This window comes from Gossypium hirsutum, chromosome D13 (assembly GCF_007990345.1).
Source record: "Gossypium hirsutum isolate 1008001.06 chromosome D13, Gossypium_hirsutum_v2.1, whole genome shotgun sequence".
NCBI lineage: Eukaryota > Viridiplantae > Streptophyta > Magnoliopsida > Malvales > Malvaceae > Gossypium > Gossypium hirsutum.
This window is the reverse complement of record NC_053449.1, coordinates 1267207-1290526: the sequence shown is the minus strand read 5'-3', so window position 1 is coordinate 1290526 and position 23320 is coordinate 1267207. Positions and strand designations below refer to the sequence as shown.

General features: G+C 31.9%; 4 protein-coding genes across 7 annotated transcripts; 2 read left to right on the top strand and 2 right to left on the bottom strand.

Annotated features, from left to right (window-relative positions):
• Nucleotides 1–1579: 1579 nt before the first annotated feature.
• Nucleotides 1580–3816, top strand: LOC107918823 (cytokinin dehydrogenase 6). The gene is made up of 5 exons (XM_016848407.2): nt 1580–2353; nt 2441–2568; nt 2652–2912; nt 2994–3256; nt 3349–3816. Exons 1-5 carry the CDS (start codon nt 1762–1764, stop codon nt 3671–3673), a joined length of 1569 nt encoding a protein of 522 aa, XP_016703896.1. The 5' UTR covers nt 1580–1761; the 3' UTR covers nt 3674–3816.
• A 3076-nt stretch (nt 3817–6892) lies between these two features.
• LOC107918554 (uncharacterized) lies at nt 6893–9263 on the top strand. The gene is made up of 3 exons (XM_016848133.2): nt 6893–7143; nt 7225–7527; nt 8898–9263. The coding sequence occupies exons 2-3, from the start codon at nt 7286–7288 to the stop codon at nt 8977–8979; spliced, it is 324 nt and encodes a 107-aa protein (XP_016703622.2). The 5' UTR covers nt 6893–7143; nt 7225–7285; the 3' UTR covers nt 8980–9263.
• Nucleotides 9264–10299: 1036 nt separating this feature from the next.
• LOC107919470 (glutathione S-transferase U17) lies at nt 10300–12000 on the bottom strand. The gene is made up of 2 exons (XM_016848925.2): nt 11677–12000; nt 10300–10762 (listed from the first exon to the last, which is right to left on the bottom strand). Exons 1-2 carry the CDS (start codon nt 11998–12000, stop codon nt 10424–10426), a joined length of 663 nt encoding a protein of 220 aa, XP_016704414.2. The 3' UTR covers nt 10300–10423.
• Nucleotides 12001–17409: 5409 nt separating this feature from the next.
• LOC107920227 (zinc finger CCCH domain-containing protein 23) lies at nt 17410–20754 on the bottom strand. Of its 4 annotated transcripts, none has more exons than XM_016849816.2 (9): nt 20432–20754; nt 19457–20287; nt 19258–19383; nt 18995–19174; nt 18848–18924; nt 18590–18763; nt 18357–18498; nt 17881–18076; nt 17410–17806 (listed from the first exon to the last, which is right to left on the bottom strand). In XM_016849816.2, exons 2-8 carry the CDS (start codon nt 20203–20205, stop codon nt 18067–18069), a joined length of 1458 nt encoding a protein of 485 aa, XP_016705305.2. In that variant the 5' UTR covers nt 20206–20287; nt 20432–20754; the 3' UTR covers nt 17410–17806; nt 17881–18066. The 4 variants fall into 4 exon arrangements, with proteins under 4 accessions (XP_016705305.2, XP_016705306.2, XP_040965811.1 ...); XM_016849817.2 differs by having other exon boundaries at nt 20378–20747; XM_041109877.1 differs by lacking the exon at nt 18995–19174 and having other exon boundaries at nt 20432–20751.
• Nucleotides 20755–23320: the final 2566 nt, after the last annotated feature.

Genomic DNA, 23320 nt, shown 5'->3' with positions numbered 1-23320 from the left:
TGTACTAAGGGGTTAAAAGCATTTACTTGTTCATTGTGGAATGTATTTTCAGAGTGTAATTGAGAGAATAAACAAGTTTGTCTATCGCCTAAATTTTCAGGGAAGAAATTTAGAGACGAGTGATCTAGGGTTTTAAATACAAAAAAAGTGAGGTTGCTATATCAAGAGTATGATAAAACATGAATCACTTGTTGTATTAAGGAGTAAAGGTATTGGATTTACTCACTAAGGTTTTACAGCCATAGGAAAATCAAACTGTATAAATAATCTTTTATTTATACAATCTATTTTTTTAAGCAATTAGTAACCATCCGATTTTACATTTTTGAAATGTTTTCTTTTAGAAAATTACAAAACTTAATAGGAGAGAGAAAATGAATTGACTAATTTAAAATAACATGAACTCAAATCCGTAGGGGTCCGATTTTAATGTGCCATAAAATAGTTTGAACTCAACACTTATATAAGCTAGGGTCCTATTCCATCAAATCAAATTTATATCCGTAATAGCAGAAGTAGAAGATTTTTAAAGTAATTTCAGGTATAATAAACATACATAAATAATATTTATGAACAAAATGGTAAAAGTGAATACGATCGAAATGGACAATGATATTGTCCATCACATATACCTTGGGCAAGGTGAAAGTGCCAATCCGCTCTCAGCCGTGCATAGTATGATGACACAATGGGGCGAAAGTAGCAATAATACACCACTGGTAAATCCAAATCTAATCGCACATCTAAGTCATAAGAACAAGAGGATAAGTTAAAAGATGTAAAGTTGTTGGATACCAATACCAAGGCTTAGGTTGAGACAACAATTAGTAACAGCAGATTGCTGAGTGAAAGAATAATAAATAAATAAACCAATGGGGCCTTTCTGTGTCTCCCCTAAGCTGTCATCACCTCCTTCATTCCTTGCAATACGGCGGTCCAAATGAGGTCCCTACGTGACCAATCATATCAGCTTCAACCATAAAGCACACTTATAAGCACTTGAATTTCACGTGTCCTAGGGGCCCTGTCTTACCCTACTCCAAATCTCAAAATACATACGTCAAAATGTCTACATTCTATCATCAAAGAAAGCTTAGCCAGGAATTTAAATTGAATTCGTGTAGTATTTATTGCGATTGTAGAGATAATAAATATTATTGTAATGAATATTAAAAATCGGAACATATTGTTCACAATATCATGTCTGAAATATCTTTCGCTTTTGGAACAAATCACTGTTAACTCACTGTATTTTTAGTATGAACACTTAATGCCACTAAGTTAAGAGCCAAGATTTCATGTTTGTCTTTGTTGAAAAGGTTGGGATTTTGGTTGCCACATGTTTAATTTAAATATCATCACTCTATTTAATAAAAATTAAGAAGTTGGTCCCTTTATTTTAATGTGTTAAGAATTAGATTAAGCTCTCGATTTTTGTAAAATACGAGAATCAAATTGTGACAAGTTAAAAAAGACCAAACTCTAAAATTTTGTAAAGTAGTTGCAACTATTGTAAAAAGTGATAAAAAGATTTGTGAAAATCTTTACTTCCATGGACTTTTTCTCTTCAACTTGGCTTATGTGTGGGATGGCGTCTCTTACAAAAACAAAAGAACCCAAAAAGGAGAAATTGAAAGAAAATCCTATAACTCTCCCACCATAGAAGCCAGTCTTCATACGGATTCCAAATTATTATAAGTTGACTCAGCCACCCAACTCACCAAATTCTTCATTCCACAAATCTCCAAGAAAAAAAAAACTATGAAAAGAAACATGCTGTTCTTGAGAAGCTTCATGATCTTAGTCCTTAGCTGCATAGCCATTAAAATCAACCTTTGTTTTCCCAACATTCTGTCTTCATTAAAAACACTCCCCATTGATGGACATTTCAACTTTGAGCAACTTCACCATGCAGCTAAAGATTTTGGCAATAGGTATAGTTTCCTTCCTTTGGCTGTTCTACACCCCAACTCAGTTTCTGATATTGCCACCACAGTGAAGCATATTTGGCAGATGGGCCCTGGTTCAGACCTAACAGTTGCAGCTAGAGGTCATGGTCACTCACTTCAGGGTCAAGCACAAGCTCATGGTGGAATTGTCATCAATATGAAGTCACTCCAAGGCCTTAAAATGCAGTTTCATATTGGGAACTTACCTTATGTTGATGTCTCTGGTGGAGAGTTATGGATAAACATCCTGCGTGAAGGGCTTAAACATGGGTTAGCACCGAAGTCTTGGACGGATTATCTACATTTAACGGTTGGTGGTACGTTGTCAAATGCCGGGATCAGTGGACAGGCCTTTCGGCATGGACCGCAGATCAGTAATGTTCACCAATTGGAAGTTGTGACAGGTTTGTTTCAAGTAAAATTCAAGGAAAAAATGATATTAATTCAAGGACCTTATATGGTAACTGAGGATTAACTGTATTTGAATTCAGGGAAAGGAGAAGTGGTGACATGCTCGGGGAAACAGAACAGCGATCTGTTTCACGGCGTTCTCGGTGGACTCGGTCAGTTTGGCATCATAACACGGGCGAGAATATCATTGGAACCTGCACCGGAAATGGTAAAAACATCAATCATTAAGCTAAAAAGTCTTAAATTTAATTGAAAATCACATTTGTTGTGACTATTGTCCGACATTAACAGGTGAAATGGATTAGAGTATTGTACACAGATTTTGCCACATTTATTAGGGACCAAGAGGAATTAATATCTGGAGAAAGCACATTTGATTATGTTGAAGGATTTGTGATCATAAACAGGACTGGTCTGTTAAATAACTGGAGATCATCATTCAATCCACAAGATCCAGTGCAAGCTAGCAAATTCAAGTCAGATGGAAGAACTCTCTTTTGCCTAGAATTAGCAAAGTACTTCAATCGAGACGAAACCGCAGTTGTAAATCGGGTAAGACGCCCTTTCAACCATCAGTGGAAACAAAGAAACTGATACAAGGGGTATATTTATAGGTCTGTTTTTACCATGCAGGAAATTCATAGTTCATTATCTCAGTTAAACCATATACCATCAACACTCTTTGTATCGGAAGTTCCTTACATTGAGTTTCTAGACCGAGTTCATATTTCCGAGATCAAACTCCGGTCGAAAGGCTTATGGGAAGTTCCACATCCATGGCTTAATCTTCTTGTCCCAAGAAGTAAAATCCAAACATTTGCTCAACAAGTCTTTGGAAATATCCTTACAGACACCAGCAATGGCCCCATTCTCATCTACCCTGTTAATAAATCAAAGTAAACTTTCTTTTTTTCACAAAAATTGAGCAAATTCATCAACATTCATGAGTTCTTTTCTTATTGATCATATTGTTGATCTTAATTTACAGGTGGGATAATAGAACATCAGTTGTGACACCAGATGAAGATGTTTTCTATTTAGTGGCATTCCTTTCATCTGCGGTACCTTCATCAACAGGAACTGATGGTTTAGACCACATATTAATTCAGAACAAAAGGATTTTAGAATTCTGCGAGATAGCTCGTCTCGGTGTAAAGCAATACCTGCCGCATTATTCGACGCAAGGAGAATGGAAAGCTCATTTCGGTTCGCGATGGGAAGTTTTTGTGCGGAGGAAATCGAGTTATGACCCCTTGGCAATACTTGCCCCTGGTCAAAGAATATTTCAAAAGGCAGTACCTTACTCACAATAACATCAAACGAAATAACATGGCAGCATGTAGGCAAAAATGTTTTTAGATTTTGCGTATAGTATTCAGTGCCTCTAAAATATTGTAAATATCATATGTTAATTATTGACTAAATGAAAACTACTAATGATTTATGACAAGCTTTACATGAATGGCTTTCGCTGATTATAATGGATCTTTCTAGTTCCCATGGAACTTTATTCATTTCACAAGTGGGGTTAAAAGAAGAATATTTTTGCAGTTCCACTTGGAACACAACATCAACCACTTAATAAAGCAATGTCTCCAGTTCCCATGGAACACTAAGGTCCGGTTCTTAGTCCAGTTGATGTTATATTTCCCTTTGTTGCAAGAAACTTACATTTACTTGCATGGCACTCAACTCTGGAACAGCCATTGGTGACTTTATGAGTCGATAAGAATAACTGAGAGTTTCCAACCAGAGAGTTATAATAAAAAAAAGCTTGCATTACATGCATCTAGTTTAAGGGTACTGCTATATTTACATGCTGCAATTAGATTTGTTGAGGGGAGGTCAGATTCATGTAGAAATTTTCAAAGTGTCGTCCACCAAAATTAACAGACTCCTCAAAGGTGATTGGTATTATGCCCAAGGTGTCTCTGCTTAGTTTTATCTCTGAGTTTTGTCTCCCGACTTCTCCAAGGGTTCACGAAGTGGGAACTTCTCATTGAGTTTGAATGCATGCCCTTATTTCCTTGGTAAATGAGACACTTTCACTCTATGAACCCTCGAAAGTTCTCAACGGAGTTGAGAGATAAAACCCAGGGATAAAAATAGAACACAGACACCCAGGCACAATTCCAAGCACGGTTGAGGGGTCTGTCAGCTCCCGGCAAACAGACTTCTCCAACTCCAACTTGTATATTAATTTCAGCCACTTTCACAACAAAACTAAGCACTTCTGATCAAAGAGTAAGCAATCTTAAAATGATGCTTTTCTTTAAATCATAGCAAGTATGTTCAAAAAGCAACAAAGGGATTTCTGCTAGCAAAAATTCATGTCTGATCAACAATTCTGACGCTTTTTTTCCCCATTTAATCAACCCGATATTCCTTCCATAACAACATAAATTTAAAATTAGCAAGCTTGAGATCTTAATAACCATAGCTTTTGTAACGATTCTTTTTCATTGTTAGCTCACCTCAAAATTGATGGGCCCTCATGCAAGTAAAAGCAAAATGGCCAAAGCCTAAATCGGTCAAATTTAGCATTCAGTTCGTAGCTATGCAAAGCTGAAAGTGCTGAGAAAAATATCCCCTATATTTCATCAACGAAAGAATGGACTGGCGTAGATTGATTTGGGAAGGAAGTTAATTTAGGCCCAATGTTGAGCGATGATAGCTTTGTGGATGCTAAGGTCCCCATTAACTTAGCAAGCCGAATGTTAGCCCAAGAGTTTGGAACCCCCTTATTTGTGAAATTACCAACAAAGAGTTGTATCCTATTATGTTTGATTAGGGTCAGTTTTTTTTGTTCTTCTTTTTTTTGGTCAAGGCCAATTGAAGTTAAAAATAGATTTTGAGGCAGCAGATGGCCTATTGTTTAATCTCCTTCCTACGTTGTCCGTTGTCATATTTACTTTGCTGAATAAAAACTTTTTAAACAAGTTGATGGATATCGTTAAAGGCTAGTTGAAATTTCCATTCTATAACGGAGCATCCAATAATGATATTATGTCTGTTTTTTTTATCAAAAGTAAGTAAGTTACAACAAGTGACATCGTTATCTTCTAGGATAATCAGGATGAAGCGAAGGGTAAGTAACCTGGTTTGGAGAGGCTTCTTGTTTGCTAGCTTCTAGCTTGCAAAAAGAGCAAGTCACCAGGGCTGGAAACAATGGTCACGCTGCCAATAAGGTTGAAATCGTTAGACTTAAGGACATCAAGACTAAGAATCCAATGAAGGTCCCATTGATCAATGGATAGTGCTTTTTGGAGAGGAGGGGTTGAAGGGTTAAAGTAGGAGGGTACTCAAAGGGTTAGAGTTGACTTTTTTTATTTTTTAAATGAGATCATTTTTTATTTTCCAAATGATCCAAAGGGAACAAATAGTGAGAGTGATGAAAGACTTGGATTTCTAAGTATTGACGTTGTTAGTGTTAAGCCATAAAAGAATTCACTTAAAAATAGATGAGGAATTAAAATATTCAGGTCGATTCGTGAGGGGGAACCAAATTAAATTACTCTTGCAAAATGACAAGGGAAAAAGAGATGTTCTAGAGTTTCTCTATCAATTTGTGGCACCTTCCTAATGAGCAAGTCCTTAGTAGGGAGGCAACATTGCAGATTTTCCAAAGGAAGACAATTATCTTTCACAGGTGAATTCAATTTGTTAAGGTAATGATAAACACTTTTAATCGAAAAAAAGACCACTGAGGTTAAAGTTTCCAAACAGTTATGTCAGTACCAACCTAAATAGAGATTGTCCTACTGAGAAGATCAGCTGCTCGGAGTGAATCCAGAAGAGTTAGAATCCTACTAAGATTTCGATTACATTTGTTGTAATTTAAGATAAAAGAGAATATAAAAATTCAAATCAACATGTTTGTTCTTGACAAGGAGAGAAGAATCAAGATTCTGAGATATCCAATAGTCAGATTATTTATATATTTTTGTATAACTTTTATAATTGACATGTATTTTTTATGATTTATATATATTTTAACAAAGAAAATTGGTATATTTTATAGAAAAATACCAATTGATATTTTTTTTATTGGCCACAATATGTCAAGCGGTGCTTTTTCATTGGCCACAATACCCCAACTTTTTCTTCAAGGTTTAATGAAAGAGGGGCCAAAAACCATAACTTTGGCTACTTTAAATACCAAATTGGAACCCAAAAAATTTAGGTACCAAAATAAAAATTAGTATACTTTAGGGGTCAAGTCGTAAATTAAGCCTAAAAATTTGTAAAAGGGTCAAATTTTGCTTTTAGGCTCTGTACTTTGCATAAGTTGTGCATTTAGTTCTTATATTTTTTTAATTGGTAAATTTTGGTCTTGACTGTAATATTTATTCTTTTTAAGATAATATCTAGAATTACTCATAACCCCTTATTGAATAATGTGATTCAATATAGTCGAATCCATATCCTCCTACATTAATAATAGTGCCGATGCAAATCGAGGTAAAACTGAAATAGAATTAACTTTTTGTAAAAGTGATTTAAGACAGAAAGCAGTGGAGTGAACCAGAACGACATCGTATAGTGGAACTCGTTTCAAGTGTTTTTTTAATGGTCGAAACTCGAAAGTGCTGCGTTTTGGGCAATCTTGTTACAGCGCCAGTTGTGGAGAAATTTTGGCAAAGAGAGTGCGAGATGTCTCTGGTAGATTATGCCTCCTCCTCAGACGACGACGTTTCAGACTCTGAACATGAACCACCACAACAACGCCATGAACCACCACCAGCTCCACCACCACGGCGTCCCCTTCCCCGCCTAAAACCTTGTGAGCAAGCGTACCATTAAATTGATTTTTCAGGTATTTCATTTTTAATTTGGCGCAACTTATAGTTGATTAAATTCGTAGGGAATCTGGATCGTCGGCAGTTCAAAAGCCAGAAACCCTAGAGAAACTCCCGGATGCTTCGATGCTTTTGAACTCTCCGACTGTACCATTAACGAGCGGAAACGACCACGCATCTGTGGTAGCGGCGGCGATGGCGGACAATTTGTCACGAAAACGTGACTCGAAGGGGATGATGGGATCAGGCTCCAGCAGTAGCACGCCGCCGCTACCGAGGGCCAAACTTCCGAGAGCTACCTTACGTCATTCCAAGAGTGTTCCTGATACTGGAGGTGGCTCCCTTGTTCCTCCTCAACTCAGAGGAAGGTATAAATACTTCCATTTTGCTTTTGTTTCCTTTCTGCGATTTTTTAAACTTTTTTTTTTGGTTTGATTGAATTCATAATATGCTTAAATTTTTGTGCAAGTTTTGGTAGCATTTGTGATTTAGGTTATGCAGACTGAGTCCTAACTCGGTATTGCAACTTACAGATTGCTGGCCGGTTCGAATATCCTCTGATTTGGTTAGTTTAGTGTCTGGAGGTTTATAGTTAGTTTAGGAAATGTATAAAAAGATTGTAGATTTCAATCCTAGAAAAACAAGAAACAATTTTAACCTCAAAACATGAAATTTCTGCTCAATTACTTGTTTAGATATCACAATTACTACTTTGCTTTAGGCCATGGCTGAAGATTTTAGGGTAATAGTACCATAGAAGTCCTTGCACTAGGAGCCCGAGTGCATTTTGTCATCTCTACTCAAAAAATGGGTAAATTCGTCTATGTACCTTAGATCAAAGAGTAAGTGGTCCTTCTAGTAAAAATGCATCCATTTTTGTTATTAAAAATTGATCCTATATATCAACATGAGGTACACGTGTCACTCTTTGGTGATTTTGTTAGCTATGCCAGCTTTTAATAATAGAAATGGATAAAATTTTTAACAAAAACGATCAGTTTGCTTTTTTATCTAATATACAAGGACTATTTTGCCCATTTTTTGAGTAGAGGGGCAAAATGCAATCTAACACCTAGTATAGGGGCCTCTATGATATTTTTACCAAGTTTTTAGCTACGAATCAAATATAAATTGCTTATTGTGTAAATCAAGTTATTTTACTTTGCTAGCTGAAAGTCTCTCTCTTTCGAAGTCATACAGCATCACTGAGAAAAAACATTAGGTAGCATTTGAGAACTTGGGTTCTAAAAATAATGTAATTTGTGTGATGGAACACACATAAATGTAACACTTGTAACTATTTCTTATATTCATGGATTTGTTAGATACCTATTTGGTAGTGGATTTGAAATTCATGTTTTTATACATTTAAAATATATACTCATATTGTATCTCATCTAATTTATACATAATGAGTTCTTGCCAGCCAAATGGCCCAAATCTTGATTTATGTTTCTATTAAGGTCTTAATAACAAGAATTTGAAGATCATACAGCTTTGTTCTTATGCCTCAAGTAGCAAAACATTGTGCTTTCAAAGTGAAAACAAAAAGGTTTCTTCTTTTGCTTTACAAACCAACTATTTTCTTTGCATTCTATTCTGCCAGAAATTGGTACATTTCCTAATGGACCTTGAACCCTTTGTTTAATATCTGGACTTTCTTGCCAAACCATTCATATCTACCTGGATTTGTAGTGTTGCATTTGTTGTTAATGATTTGCTGTTCAATTTGTGGCAGGAGTAATGTGGTCACTGAAGATATCAGTAAGCTATTCATCAACAGACATGTCGCCACACAGCCCAAAGGACCTGAAAATTAGTAATAGTTTATTTCCTCCTCGAGGTATTGCTTTTTATAGTAGCTGAAAACAGATTGATATATCGAGGATTTTGATCTTGTATTAATATAAAGAGTCTTTTTGCTCATTCCTGAATTCTCTAGTTTGGCTGACCGCCGAAGGCATGTAGTGGGTTCGTAGTGTCCTGTTTGCAGTATTAATTGGTGAAAGTGGCTAACTATTCATATTAACATTAGTTGTTACGATAGGATTTTTTTTTTTTTATGATAACTTGACAAGCCTTGGGAAAGACGGGTTTGAATGCATTGCCACTCCACTTATTGTCTTACTATGAAATCAGTTTGCTGCAGAATTTTACTTGCATTCTAACATTTGGCATTGGAATTATTAGGGAAAAAGTACCATGTAGGCTCTTGTACTGAAAGTTGGATTGCATTTTGCACCCTTCACCTAAAAAATGGGCAAATTAGGTCTTATACATTAGATCAAAGAGCAAATTGATCATTTGGTTAAAAATTGGTCATTGTATGTTAAGAATGAGGTATACATGGCACATCACGTATAATTGTCTAGTTATTATGTCAGCATTTAGCATTGCTAGTTTTTAACAGTAGAAATGGATGAAATTTTTACTAGAAATGACTAATTTGAATGTACAAAGATTAATTTACTTATTTTTTAAATAAAAAATGTAATCCAACTCTTAAAATAGAGGTGGTAAACTATTAGTGTAAGATTAAGATTGGTAAGAGATTGCTGTTGATTTGCTGGAAAATAAAGGTGTCAAAAATTCCTCTTCAACCCTAAGTACTATAGGTCAACGAATAGGGTTCATTATACATTATAGTTGGATCTTTTCACCTATTAAAGTAGTAGAAAATTGTATTTTAAAATAATTAATAAATATTAGGGAAATTGCACTCAATGTCCCTAAACTATTTAGTTAGTTTATATTTTGATTTCTTAATTTAAAAAATTACAAAACGATTATTGAATTATTTGGAAGCTTTCATTTAAGTTATTAGATTATCAAAATTGTTGTTATATGGCTTTCTTTATTTACACCGTTTACATCAATCGAAAGTTTTCTTTCTCTAATTTGAAAAATGTACAAAATGATCATTAAATTGTTGCTTGGAGCTCACTAGTCGAATTTAAAAAAAAAATAATAGCGCAGTGATTTAAATAAAAACTTTCAAAATGTTGAGTAATTTAAATGAAAATTTTTGAATAATTTAGTGATATTTTTTAATTTTTTTAGTGACTAAAACGTGAATTTACTAATAATTTAATAAATTTGAGTGTAGTTTACCTCTGAAATTGAAAGAGGTAACCTTGAAATCTAAAAAGATTAATCTTCATAGATAGAAAAACAAAGTGGTACAAGTTAAAGGAGATAGAAAGAACACTTTCCGAACTTTTGTATATATCCTATCAATCAATTTGGGGTTGGTGAACCTTTCTTCTAGATCTCGGCTTTAAGCTTCAAACCAAAACCAGCAAGCTTGGCAACACCGGACAAAACATCTTTCACTGCCTCATGGGAGGAGAACCTAGCACCCCATTCAAGCAAGCAAGGAGCTTGGGAAAGCAGCTGGGTCTCAGTACACTTGTCGATGACTTTAATCCACTCAAACACACTGCCGATTACAATGTCCAAGTACCCAATATTATCCCCACCAAAGAAAGCTTTCCCTTTGCTCAACTTTTCTAACATCACCACCCCTTCTTCCACTTCTGCCATTGATGCCCTTTTAGTTTCTTCTGATCCACTAACCACTGCTCTTTTTAAAGCAGGGAAAAACTATATCACAACAAAAAACAATGGAACAACAAGCTTTGGTTCAATGTGTCAATTAATATATAAATTTTGATTTTGTGTAATTATATACAAGAAACTTGAATTGCGGTTCATATGTTTATATAAAACTTTGATTTTAATTCAATTGTGCACATTTAAAGAAATGAATACATACTGGATTAATATAATTGCTTGTGCATGCAATATATCAACGTAAAATAGTGTTGATTCGGTAATATTGTCAATGATTTGTGAAAATTGAAACAAATTAAAATTTCATGCATATAATCACACAGAATCAAAACTGACGTATGACATTATACATCAAATTAAAGTTTATGTATAGTTTTGATATTTATCCCAAAAAAACATATAATATATGTTGTTATTGCTTGAGGTGGCTCCTACATTTTTCTTTGAAAATTTGTATTAAATAAATGAATATTAATAGTGTAATTTAAATAAATTTTTACAATAAAATTAGTAATTTTCTTTATTTTATGTTAATATATTTTATATAATATTATTATAAATTTAAATAAGTTGAGATAATGTTACTTTCAAATTAATTTACCTTTTTGACTTTAAACAAAAGCTTTTATCTTCAATCAATTTTTTTTCTCTTTCTAGCTTATTATATATTTTTTTCATCAAAAATTTCACTTTTGTGTTTAGAAATCATTTTTATACACTAATTACATATTAAAAATGAAATAAAAATCTAAAAGAAATTAAAAATTATCATGATCATTTACGTATAATTGAGATATTTCATTATTTTTCTCTAGTTTTCTATTATTTTCCTCGAGAATCATCAATTACAAAAACAATCAAATAATTATCAAACGAATATCAACAAAGTTAAAAGTCAAAATCACAAAATAACTATGAACTATGGTGTAATATCACATACAAACCTTGTCGTCGACATAGGTAGCCCAAAATCGAGCATCGGCACGTTCATAGGCATCACAAGGAAGAATGGAAGGTCCAGAGCTCCAAACCTCATCAATGTACTCAACAATGATCAGAGATTCACAAATAGGCTTATTATCACCATGAATAAGGACCGGAATCCTTTTGAAAACAGGGTTTGAGTCGAGAAGAAGCTCGCCTTTGGATTCTAAAAAATTCTCTTCTAAGTACTCGTAATTTACAGATTTTAGGTGAAGTGCAATTCTCACCCTCGTTGAAAATGGACTTGCCCATGTGCCCAACACCTTCACTTCACCCTCACTCATCTTCTTTTCTCTATGTATATTGTCAACTGCTCAGTTTCAAGGTCTCAATGGCCAATGGAAATATATAGACACCTTGAGACAGATTTGCCAGACTGGTTACAACTCTTATAATGCATGCGGTATTATTATACTTTACACGGAAGTTGTGAAATTAGTCTTTGTATTTTTCGAATTATAAAATTTTATCTATTACGAAACTATAGTTATTAAATTCATTAAGTTACGTTATTTCCAAAATATGATGTGATGAACATATTATCATATGAATACTATGTCAACTTGTTATTTCAACATCTCAATCGCTAAAAATCCAGTTAATGGATTAACTGCTATCATTTGTGTCAAGACTAAAATTTCATAATTCGAAAAGTATAGGGACTTAGAATAATCCAATTGGAGAATATGGATTAAGCCTACAACTGTACATATAGTACAATATTAGTAATTGAACTTAACCTAACGAATTTAACTGCTAATTTGCTACTATTCGGGTAAGGACTGAATTTTCTAAATTTAAAAAGTACATGGACTAAAATTGATCAAATTATAGTATAGAAACTAAATCCACAACTTTTGCAAAGTATAGGGACTAATAGCATAATTTGACCTACTAGAAACTAGTAATTAATAAATGGGAATAACTTAATTAGAATCATCTTAAAAATTAAGCCTTTTAGGCATCAATAAAATAAAGTTATGTCATCAATTTTTATAAATATAAAAATATTATTATACACCCATTTATATATAGTCTTCTCTCTAATTCAATTTAATTTTAATTAATTTTTTACAAAAATTAATTAGAAATTTAATTGTTTTAAACTCAATTTAACTTTAATTAAAATTAAATTGAGTTAGGGAAGAAATTGTATATAGATATGAGTGTATAATAATATTTTTATGTCCTTAAAAATTGATGATATGATTTTGTTTTATTGGTGTCTAAAAACTGAAGTTAATATAAGTTCCCCTTAATAAATATGTCGAACCTTAAATACATATATTATATGTATGATTAAATGTATTTTGTCTTTGGTATAATCATAGGTGTTCACATCCGTTTTACGATCCAAGTCTAATCCTGTTTTGGATGGGGTGGTATTTAAATAAAGCTTTCCCAACTTGCGAGCCATCTTAAGAGTTTCAACAATGCCTAAGGCCTCGACAGAAGAAGCATTGAGGGGGTAAATAACAAACCCACTATCTGCTTCCGTCCATGGGCGCTTTTAATTATGTAATTTCTGTTGATTTCTCTTACGATAAAAAGTTCAATAATATCTGTATCAATATTGAGTTTTATCATGCGTAATTATCATACATGATAAATGAGACAAATTTACTCTTTAATCTAATTTACCGGAACTAATTTACTCATTTTTAATAGAGGAGACAAAATGTAATATAATTTTTAGTATAAAGCCTCCATTGTTTATAATGTGAGTTTTATTTGGATATATATATCAAAATTTTAATTTAATTATAATTTATATTGATTTTATTTTAAGCATAGCTATTCATGTAAATGAATTATTAAAATATATTGATTAAGTTTTACACAAATATAAATAAATATTTTCTCGTATATATTTATGATTATTATTTGATATACTATTAGTGAATTATTATTTTAACTCCACAAACAAAGTTTAAATACCGTGATATACTTTGTCTTTTATTTCTTATTTTTTTTACTATATACTAAATAAAATATGTCTCATCAATAACATTTTATTCGTAAAATTTAAAAATTTCACTATCAATACACCGAATAATTTTTCCATATATATTACTTCAACAATTTGATAGACTATCTTGTATAAACATATTGAAAGAGATTGTATCCATAATATGGGAATTCTTTTCCTTACTTATATAAGTGTTGATTGGGTCTTAGCTTAACTAGTATCGGTATTGTTGCCAGTACAAGAGAACATGGGTTCGAACGCGTTGAAGCACGTTTATCCTTCTATTTAAGGATTGAAAGGGGTTATAATTACTATAAGAACACAATACCTCATTATTAAGTAAAACAAAAAATATTATTAGTGCACGAACTTCATGCACCATCGATAAATAATAACATAATACCTCGTTATTAAGTAAAACAAAAAATAGAAAAGACTTATAAATAAATATTTATAAATTTATTTAAACATGCATTCAAAACTTTTTATTTAAATATAGTTAAATATTATTAGTTATAATTATTATTCTTTTCATTGAGTGGGTTTATATCAAGTTTTGAGTTTAAATTTTAGGGTTTATATTGAGTTTTGGGTTTCGAATTTTGATTTTATGTTTTAAATAAAGTTATTAGTATTTATTTATAGGTCCTCCATTATTTTTTTATTTCACTAGTGATGAGATATTATGTTATTATATTATTTATTGACGGTACATGAACCTTATGTGCTAACAGTACATTAAATATTTTAAAAAAATAAGAGTTTAATTCATAAATCGGTATATGAGGTTGACACTTTTTTCCAATATGGTACATGTGTTATTTTTTGGTCTGATGTGATACATGTATTTGACAAAAGTTACACATTTTGGCACTTAAAAGTAAAAATGTTAATTTTTTAGTATTTAATGCAGATTTTAGAATTAAATTGATTAAAATTCTTAATTAGCTAATAATATTAGCAATTAACTTTCATCAAATCAACCCTAAAACCCATCCATCAGATTGTATTTAGCAAATTAAACACAAAATTAGACAAGTTCACAATTGAAATTAAATTTATTATATTAATAAAATCATGAAAAATTAAAATATAAATATATTAGCAATTAACTTTTATTCAATTCAATTCTAAAACTTAGATTAAATACTAAAAAAATGTGTTAAATATTTAAATATGTAAAGGGCTTAAGCTTTTTTAAGAGAAGCCCACCAATTAAGTATAAAAAATCTTCCGCATGACTAAATTTGATGGGCCGATTATTGTTCAAAAAAGCCCACTAACTAAGCTAAAAAAATTATTTCCTTTGAGTCGGGTTTGGGTTGGGCCTAAGTATGATATTAATATATTTTATGTTTATTCAAGTCCGGCCCAACTTAAAATTTAGATCTAAAATTTTGCCAAACCCACCCATATTTGTAAAAGACTAACCCAAGCCTATTTTAGGCCCGCCCATATTATTTTTAATTTTTTTTAAAAATATTTATTTTATTTTATTTTAATATTCAATAATTTCATATATTTTTTTATTTATTGAAATTTTTTTATATAGTTATCTTAATATATTTACAGTAAAGTATTATTATATATTTAGTATTGGTTTATTTTTTTAATGTGTTATAAATTACATAATATATAAAAATAACATAAAATAAAGTATTATAAACTCAAAACGGGTCGGGCCTGAGTTTTGAATGCTCAAGTTCGAGCTCGATTCATATTTTAAACTGGCCTAATTTTTTGCTCAAGTCTATTTTTCGAGCCTAGTATTTTTGCCTAAACCCTTTCAAAATTTTAACAGACCTTTTGGACGTAAGCTCCATTCCTTTTATGCCCTCCCTAACTTTCCATTTTTTTTTCTTTTTCAATTTTGTTTGAGAGTGGACAATACATAACTCAAGCCGTACAAAACAAATTATTGCAAATTGCCTTTCTTTGGACGTTGTTGAGAATGGAAAGACAAATTTACCTATTTTGTCTCTCATTAGAACTTACCTTTCAAATGTGGCTTTCAATGGGCACAAGGTAAATGTGTTACGTTGGGAGCAAATTACATTTTATTTTATTTATTTAAAAAAAGTAAATTAATTTATATACATTAGATCAAAGAGTAAATTGGTCTTTTCTGTTTTTAAAAATTGTAGCTAATAGAATAACCAAAAAGTTACACGTGACACGTCACGTGTACCTCATTATGACTTAAAAGGACAAGTTTTTAACATAAAAATGGATAACATTTTTAATAAAAAGGACTAGCTTGCTCTTTAATTTAATGTATATGGACTATTGTGGCCATTTTTTGAGTAAATGGGATAAAATATAATTCGACTCCTAGCATAATGGCCTTCATGGTACGTCGAACTCGGATTTTCTCAAGCTTGAATCTGTTACGGGCTCGAATTTTCTTAGGCTCAGACCCTTTTGGACTTGAATTTTTCGGCTTCGGGCTTGAATCGAGTCAGACAGGCATTGATGGATTTAGATAATTTTAAATTTTTTAAGTTATAAATATTTTAATTTTGAATGTAATAATACATTTAACTTTTACACAATGACAACACAATTCAATTTTGCCTTATAAAAAAGCATAAATTATATATATTTAATAAAAATATTTTATATAAAATAATTAAAATATGTTAAATTTATTATTCTACAATATTATATAAATTAACGAAAATATCTTTTATTTTTTTTATTACATTTTATTGACAATTGAATAACTTTGTATTTTTATTATCTTTATAAAACTATTATTCATATCCTAAAATATTTATTCGAAAACTCAAATATATTATACTAAACCCAAATCCAAATATATGCTCTGTATTATCCAAACTCAAAATAATTATAGCTCAAACCTCAAATCCAAAAAATAAACTCAATGCCCAAATATAATTTGTAAAAATTAAAACCCAATTCAAAAACTAATTTAAAAATAATATTTTATAATTATAATTATAAACATGTATTTTAATATACTAAATTACACATAACTATTGATGCTATATCATTTATTATAATCTACAATATAATTATTATAAAATATATTATTTCATACTTGTAGTACCTAATATATTAATTATTATCATATAATTGAAATATATTTTAAGTCCTTATATTTTTTCTATATTTGAAAGTTAGTCCTTCTATTATATTAATATTATGATTAAAATTAAAATGTGCTGAATTAAAAGAAAATTTTTAAGTAAAAAGTAAATAAACAATAGTTTTATTACAGAATTCAAGGTAGCAGACCGCAGTGAACGCTGACAAAAGTCCCCCATAGCAGAAAATTTTAAACACATCTTTTACTGCAACAATGGCAGCAGAAAGCAAAGCCAAAAGCCACACACTGTCCAAAAGATTCCCCCCACCCACACTGTTCAATGCAACCTGCACTTTTTTCATTCGTTTAGCATCACATTCACTTCTTTCTGTTCTTTATTACAAAGATCTATGAATGATGATGGTTCAGTCTCAGTCACATGGTAGGGGACTGCATGCTACTGTTTGTAAGGTCCCCCCCATTCTTACAACCTGGCTAAAACAAATGACTTTGGTCCTACTTCTCTTGTACTGTCGGCCACCCATTTGACATGTCTTTCAGACCCTCCCCCCCTTCCCCTAAATCAATGGCAATTACCTAAATTCTTTTGCCTTTAGCTTTTTCGATGAACAGATTCTCACATAGCTATATAACAATGACGTAAAGCTTTAAAAATTTTCACTAATGGCTGACTTGCATTTAACATTTCTGCCTCTGGGTGTTTTTCCCTGCTTATACATTGAAGCTGTACAAAAATGGGATTATGCATGCGGGCAGAAAATTACAGTTTTTACAACATATTTTGACAGTATGATCCTTCTGTTTTTTTTACTTCTATGTTGGCTTTTTTACTGTGGTCCAAACTTGACTACTGAAAACAAAGATTATAACAATATTACAAGAAGAGAAACATAGCCTTTTTATGTATGCATTTTGTATGGTAGTAAACTAGTGAGTAAAAATATAAATATTTGATGATGATGATGATGATGTCCGAAGCTATATTCCAACGGGGCAAGTCGGACCGCCAGTCCCTGTGTACATACCGATTGTCCCTTGTCCGGATGAGAACCTGAATGGAGAGACACAAGTCAAGAACCTTATAATTCTGTTTATAACTGGGTAATGATAGTTTATCGAACCTACCTGGGGATTTGGCAGTTGAAGGAGTTGAAGGATGACATGTCTAATGCATTATTTGCAGGAAGTAAGGTTGAAGGAATCCAATTATTGTTAGCCGAGATGGTTCCATCCTTCTCCATGACCGCATTGTTGAAAGACAGGTACTCTTTATAGGCTTTCCCAGGAGACGCAAACGGACTATCAGGAAGGTTATGCCAAACTGCAATTAGTTGCAAAATATGAGCATATATACTTTAAAATCCCGGACCGGGTACCAAACCGTAAAGATCATACAAATGAACTAAAAAGCAGGTGGCCTAAAGGAGGGTCCGCTATTCAGCAGGTGGCCTGATGAAGGGTGAAGCATGCGGGCAGCAAGTAACTCAGTGACCAGCCAAGTGGAGTAATTTGGAGGGCCGTCCGCCGCTAGTGATGCCATGTGTCCAGGTCAAGGTAGGGGTATAACACATAGAATGTATAAAGTTCCACTACTTGTTTACCTTTCTGGCAGATTACCATCTTCACAATGAGGGCTCTCCTTCTCACTACCATTCTCTTCAGAACTGACTGTTTCTTTACCAGTACTCGTTTGTTTCTCGGCAGCAGTGACCAATGTAGCCGGCACAGGGCTAGAACTATTCTCTGCAAAGGGAAATAATTTAGCTCGTTCCGGTATATAAAGATGATTCATATGCACTAAATGGATGATCATACTAGATTAGGAGGCGTAGACCTTGTGGAAGTACAAGAGACTGGCCGTAAAGGTTTGGTGAGTGTTTCTTAACATCAAGGAGTTGCAGACTCATCAACCTTCTATTTTGAAGCTCAAGGGCTTGTTGCAGATCAGTTTGGTCCCCCAATTTTCTCCTCCGTAATATGTCTTGGTTATTGTAAAACATCCTTGTACCTAATTGAACACGCATATTCTCAGGACATAACGTACAATACACAAAGAAACCAAATGTCGGTCATCATTGGATCATTGGCTTACCAAGTTGAACATCAAATGGATCTCTAGAATCAAGACCAGTTAGGGTTCCATTTTCAATCTGTTGTTGTGGTTGCTTCCTACAACAAGACAACATATATAAGCATTAAAACATCTAAAGACAAAAAAGGCAAAGCCATTGGAACATACTCGTCTGGGATTTTCCCTTTCTCCTTGTATGGCTTCACTAAAACCCGAGAATCGCAAACGAAATGCGGGTTTCCTTTAGCTAAAATCATCTTCACTGTCTCAGGGTATATAAAAGTAACAAACCCAAACATTCTCTTTTGTTGGTATGGTATCCTCACATCTTGAACGGGTCCATATATGCTTCATGGTTAGAAAACACTAAATTTTAGCAATTTAGTCCATTTTACAAATATAATCAAAGTACAATATATATATATATATACCTGAAATAATTTGACACATCCTCTTCTCTGAAAGTACTGTCAGCTGGGAAAGTCAAGTATATCTGCCTTGAAGCTGGACTTGAACGGTTGAACTTGTTCATATCATCACCCATCATTAAAGCAGCCCTATGAACCAAAAAAGAGACCATTTTTAACTTCAGTATGCACCAAATATAACATGGGGTTAGTCATCAAGTACCTCTGAGCATCATTTTGGGGCTGTTGAAGGACTAAATTGATGGACTTTGGTGAGTATGGAAAAGAACCAGAGCCCATTATCTGAGCAGCACCAACAGCAGCAGCAGCAGCAGCCAGCCTTTGTTGCCTAGCTGATTTAGATCTAAGCAACTCATGGCACTGGTCCATCATTTCAAACTTGTTAGGTGACCCAACAATGGTGTCACCTTCAGCAGCAGACTCCCCAACCCCACTATGGATAAACCTACAATTGTTCCCATTTTTACAAAACCCTCTAGCAAAATACAAACAGGGTCTCCACAAAAAAGCTGAAGAAGGGTCATCAGCTCCTAAAATATCATTCATAGTGTTATTGCTCCTTTGAAAAGAGGTGTTTCCCCAATATGAAGGAAAACGAATTGAGTCAGTGTTACCACCACAAGCATCAGCTAGTTGGTCTTGAAGTTGAAACTCATCAACCATACCAGTAAAAGTAAAAGAAGGGTTGGTAGCAGGGATTGATAGAAATGGAAGATTAACTCCATTACTCCCTAAGAGCCTTGAAGAAGATGAGTTGATGGGAAGACCAAGCTCCTTCTTGGCCTTGAGAATCACTGAGTGAAGTAAAGCTTCAGGACCAAAAGCTAAACGAATCATCTCTTTATCACCATGATCTTGAATGAGAAGTAACCCCATGATTCTAGAAGCATTTCCTGGTTCTAAGCTTTGGATTCTTGAGAAAACAATTCTAGTTGCTTCATAACCATCCATGATGAAATGAAAAAAAAAACTTGGTTCTGAATTACAAGCACCACACCAACCAAGTTGTCACCAGTTAGTACCAGTCAGTATCCTGCAAGAAGGTAAAAAAAGCAGTGACAGGAAAGCATACATAAAAAAAGAGTATTCCCGTGAGAGAAGAAAATATGGGTGGTTGAATTACTTGATAAAGTAAAACATCATCAAAAAGTTGCAGAGAAGCTAAAGGAGAACGAACCATAATAAACCCTCTTTTTCCTTCTCTTTCAGCATTCAAAAGTTACTGCTAAACCACCACCATGTTTTCATTGAAGGGTGTAAGTAAAAGAGCAGAGAGCAGTGGGAAGCATCATAGATTTCTTCACTGCTGCTGCTGGTGCAGGTGCAGGTGCAGAGGTGATGCTTTGTATTTTGGGGGGGTTATGGGGGAGCTGTAATAATAATAATAATGATAATGGACAGTCAAAGCTAATGGGGTTTTGGTGCTCCGTTTCTCTCACTTTCCTGTCTAATCAAGTAGCAACTCTCTCAGTATATGTAGATTATATAAATAAAAAAAGAATGGCAAGTGGCTGAGAGAGGATGAGTTATTTAAGTCACTAACAAGGGTTTGCTCAATCATAATTAAGGTGAGTTTGGATATAAGGTGTATTTATCTGTAGTTAGTATAAAAATAATAGTAGCATTGAGATTAGATATTATAGCGATACTATAGCGTGAGACAAAAAGTAAATTAAATGCATTGCACCGCACTCAATTGCCAATCCAAACCCACCCTTAATATTATTTATATTGCATCAATCATTCGGAATTATTATATCAAAAATTGGTTTAAATATAAAAGTTAATTTGTGTTTAAATGATTTGCTCCCTTATTTCAATTAGATTAGATTAGCCGGTTGAACTAATTGAAGTAATAGTCCAGATAAAAGTATTGAACGGATTGATTTGGGAATTGATATGAACTAACTAAATCAGATTTTAATATTTTTTATAAATTTTTAATGATTTATTTAGTTGAACCAGATCAATCAGTTGAATTAATTGGACTAATCAACTAGTGACAAGATCAGTTCGAATACTGGTCTAAAATTGAATCAGTTAAATCAATTTTATATTTTTATATTTATATATTTTAATTAATTAATTATTATTACATTAATTATCAAATCAATTAAAATAATTAAATAGTAGAAATTAAGTTAAAACATTTTATCATGACTTTTAAGAAAAGTAATGTAAATATCTCTTGGTGTTTCACATGTGAGGGTTAACTTTTCTATATTAATTTATGATGTCAAAATAAATAAAAAACAAAAAACTTTAGTTTATAAAATAAAATAAAATATATGAATCATAATATCTATATTATTAATAAAGTATTTGGTACCTCGATTTGAAAAATATAAAAATATTTTTTCGTTATTAAAAATATGTTAATCTTTTCATTTAAAGAAAATTTAATAAAAAAATGCATATAATGAGATTTAAACCCGCATAATTTAAATTAATAAAATCTTAAATTTATTATTCAATAAAAATTTTATTTTAATATATTTTATAAAATTTTATTTTAATATGTATAATTTATTATTTCTATCAGTTGTGTATATTAATAATGTTGTTAATTGAGTTAGTGTCACAAGTCAACTTAACATTAATTCATAGTCGAAGACAAAACTATGATGAATAATTATAGTGCATTTAGTAATATTTATCTGATATATTTATGTGCTTAAATTTCGTTTCTCATAATTTAATCTAATTTGTATTTTAACATCGTACAAATTTCATGTGTTATTATGATTAATTAATTTTAAATCACACGTTTAATTTTTTATTGAATTTTTTTTAAATATGTGATTTCCATATAAATACGCGTGAAATTTTTTTAATAATTACTTATTTATTTTATATATTTAATATTTTAATCAATTTTGTTGGACCCAAATATAACTAAGCCAAGACCACCACAATATCAGGTCAAGCCCAATGATGAACCCAAAGGCACAAATAACGACTACCCAGTCGTGTGTTCCTTTGCCAAGCACATTAGAAAATACGTGGATACAGTCAGGGCCAAAGCCATAACTTTTTGTTATAGGGCCAAAATAAAATTTTTTAGAGGGTTAAAAGTATGAATTTTAAATAAAAACTTTAAAATTGAATTATAAAATTTTAAAAGGACTAATAAAACAATTAATCCACTTGAATCAAGGGGCCTAGGCTATTGTTTGCCTTCTCGCTTTCTAGGTAAGATAATTTTTGGTATAATGAAAAGTGATCACTTTTTTGAAAATTTAATTTGTTAGAAAGTAATTCAACGTTTAGAATATTACACATTATTTACTTTTTCTAAGAATTGTCTTTAAAGTTATTTTCCCATGCAATGTATTTTTTACGATAAAACATGAGAAAATTATTTTCTCGTGTAAATGGGAAGTTTAAAAAATATATATTAAAGTCGATTGAATTTTAACTCGATTTGTATTATTGTTGTTGTAACATGTAGGAAAATATGGGGTTGAGAGTGTTGAAATGCATATTATCCTTCTATCTAAAGGTTTAGGAATATGGCTATGGGATGTGCAAACTTCAGTTAAAATCAAATTAACCGACCGAACCAAATTAATTCAGTTAATCGATTTACCATCAAATTTAATTCGGCCGAAGTTCAGTTAAATGTTTTATAAAAATTAGTTTAGAGGTGAAGTTTTAAAATTGTAAACAAATTTTTTTAGTTTAATGAATTCCTTTTAAATTGTAAATATTAAATATTTATATTGAATATATCCTTTTTTTTTTGTTGAATTTCTTTATAATATATAACATTATGTAGTTAGATTTATGTTTGCATATTTTTTTAATATTTAAAATATAAAAGGTGTTTATATTTGACATATTTTAATGTTAACAAATTTGTAATAACTTATTTTTATTTTTCAACATCTCTTCACAATAATTTTTAATTGCAAAGCTAAATATTCAAAATTAGAAATTTCTTTTTTCAAAAACACTTTCTTTAAACAAAATATTTTAGGTAAAATTCATGTATTATGCATAAGTACTAATTTCGTAAAAAAATCAGTATTACATGATTATAAGTAATTGTTAAAAAATAGTAATT

Coding starts and splice junctions, on each gene's coding strand:
- LOC107918823 (XM_016848407.2), top strand. CDS start 1,762: ATGAAAAGAAACATGCTGTTCTTGAGAAGCTTCATGATCTTAGTCCTT. Junction 2,569..2,651: donor TGGAACCTGCACCGGAAATG/GTAAAAACATCA, acceptor CGACATTAACAG/GTGAAATGGATTAGAGTATT. Junction 3,257..3,348: donor TACCCTGTTAATAAATCAAA/GTAAACTTTCTT, acceptor CTTAATTTACAG/GTGGGATAATAGAACATCAG.
- LOC107918554 (XM_016848133.2), top strand. CDS start 7,286: ATGCTTTTGAACTCTCCGACTGTACCATTAACGAGCGGAAACGACCAC. Junction 7,528..8,897: donor CCTCCTCAACTCAGAGGAAG/GTATAAATACTT, acceptor AATTTGTGGCAG/GAGTAATGTGGTCACTGAAG.
- LOC107919470 (XM_016848925.2), bottom strand. CDS start 12,000: ATGAGTGAGGGTGAAGTGAAGGTGTTGGGCACATGGGCAAGTCCATTT. Junction 10,763..11,676: donor CTACCTATGTCGACGACAAG/GTTTGTATGTGA, acceptor GTTGTGATATAG/TTTTTCCCTGCTTTAAAAAG.
- LOC107920227 (XM_016849816.2), bottom strand. CDS start 20,205: ATGGATGGTTATGAAGCAACTAGAATTGTTTTCTCAAGAATCCAAAGC. Junction 19,175..19,257: donor GATGTGTCAAATTATTTCAG/GTATATATATAT, acceptor CTAACCATGAAG/CATATATGGACCCGTTCAAG. Junction 18,925..18,994: donor AAAGGGAAAATCCCAGACGA/GTATGTTCCAAT, acceptor GTCTTGTTGTAG/GAAGCAACCACAACAACAGA.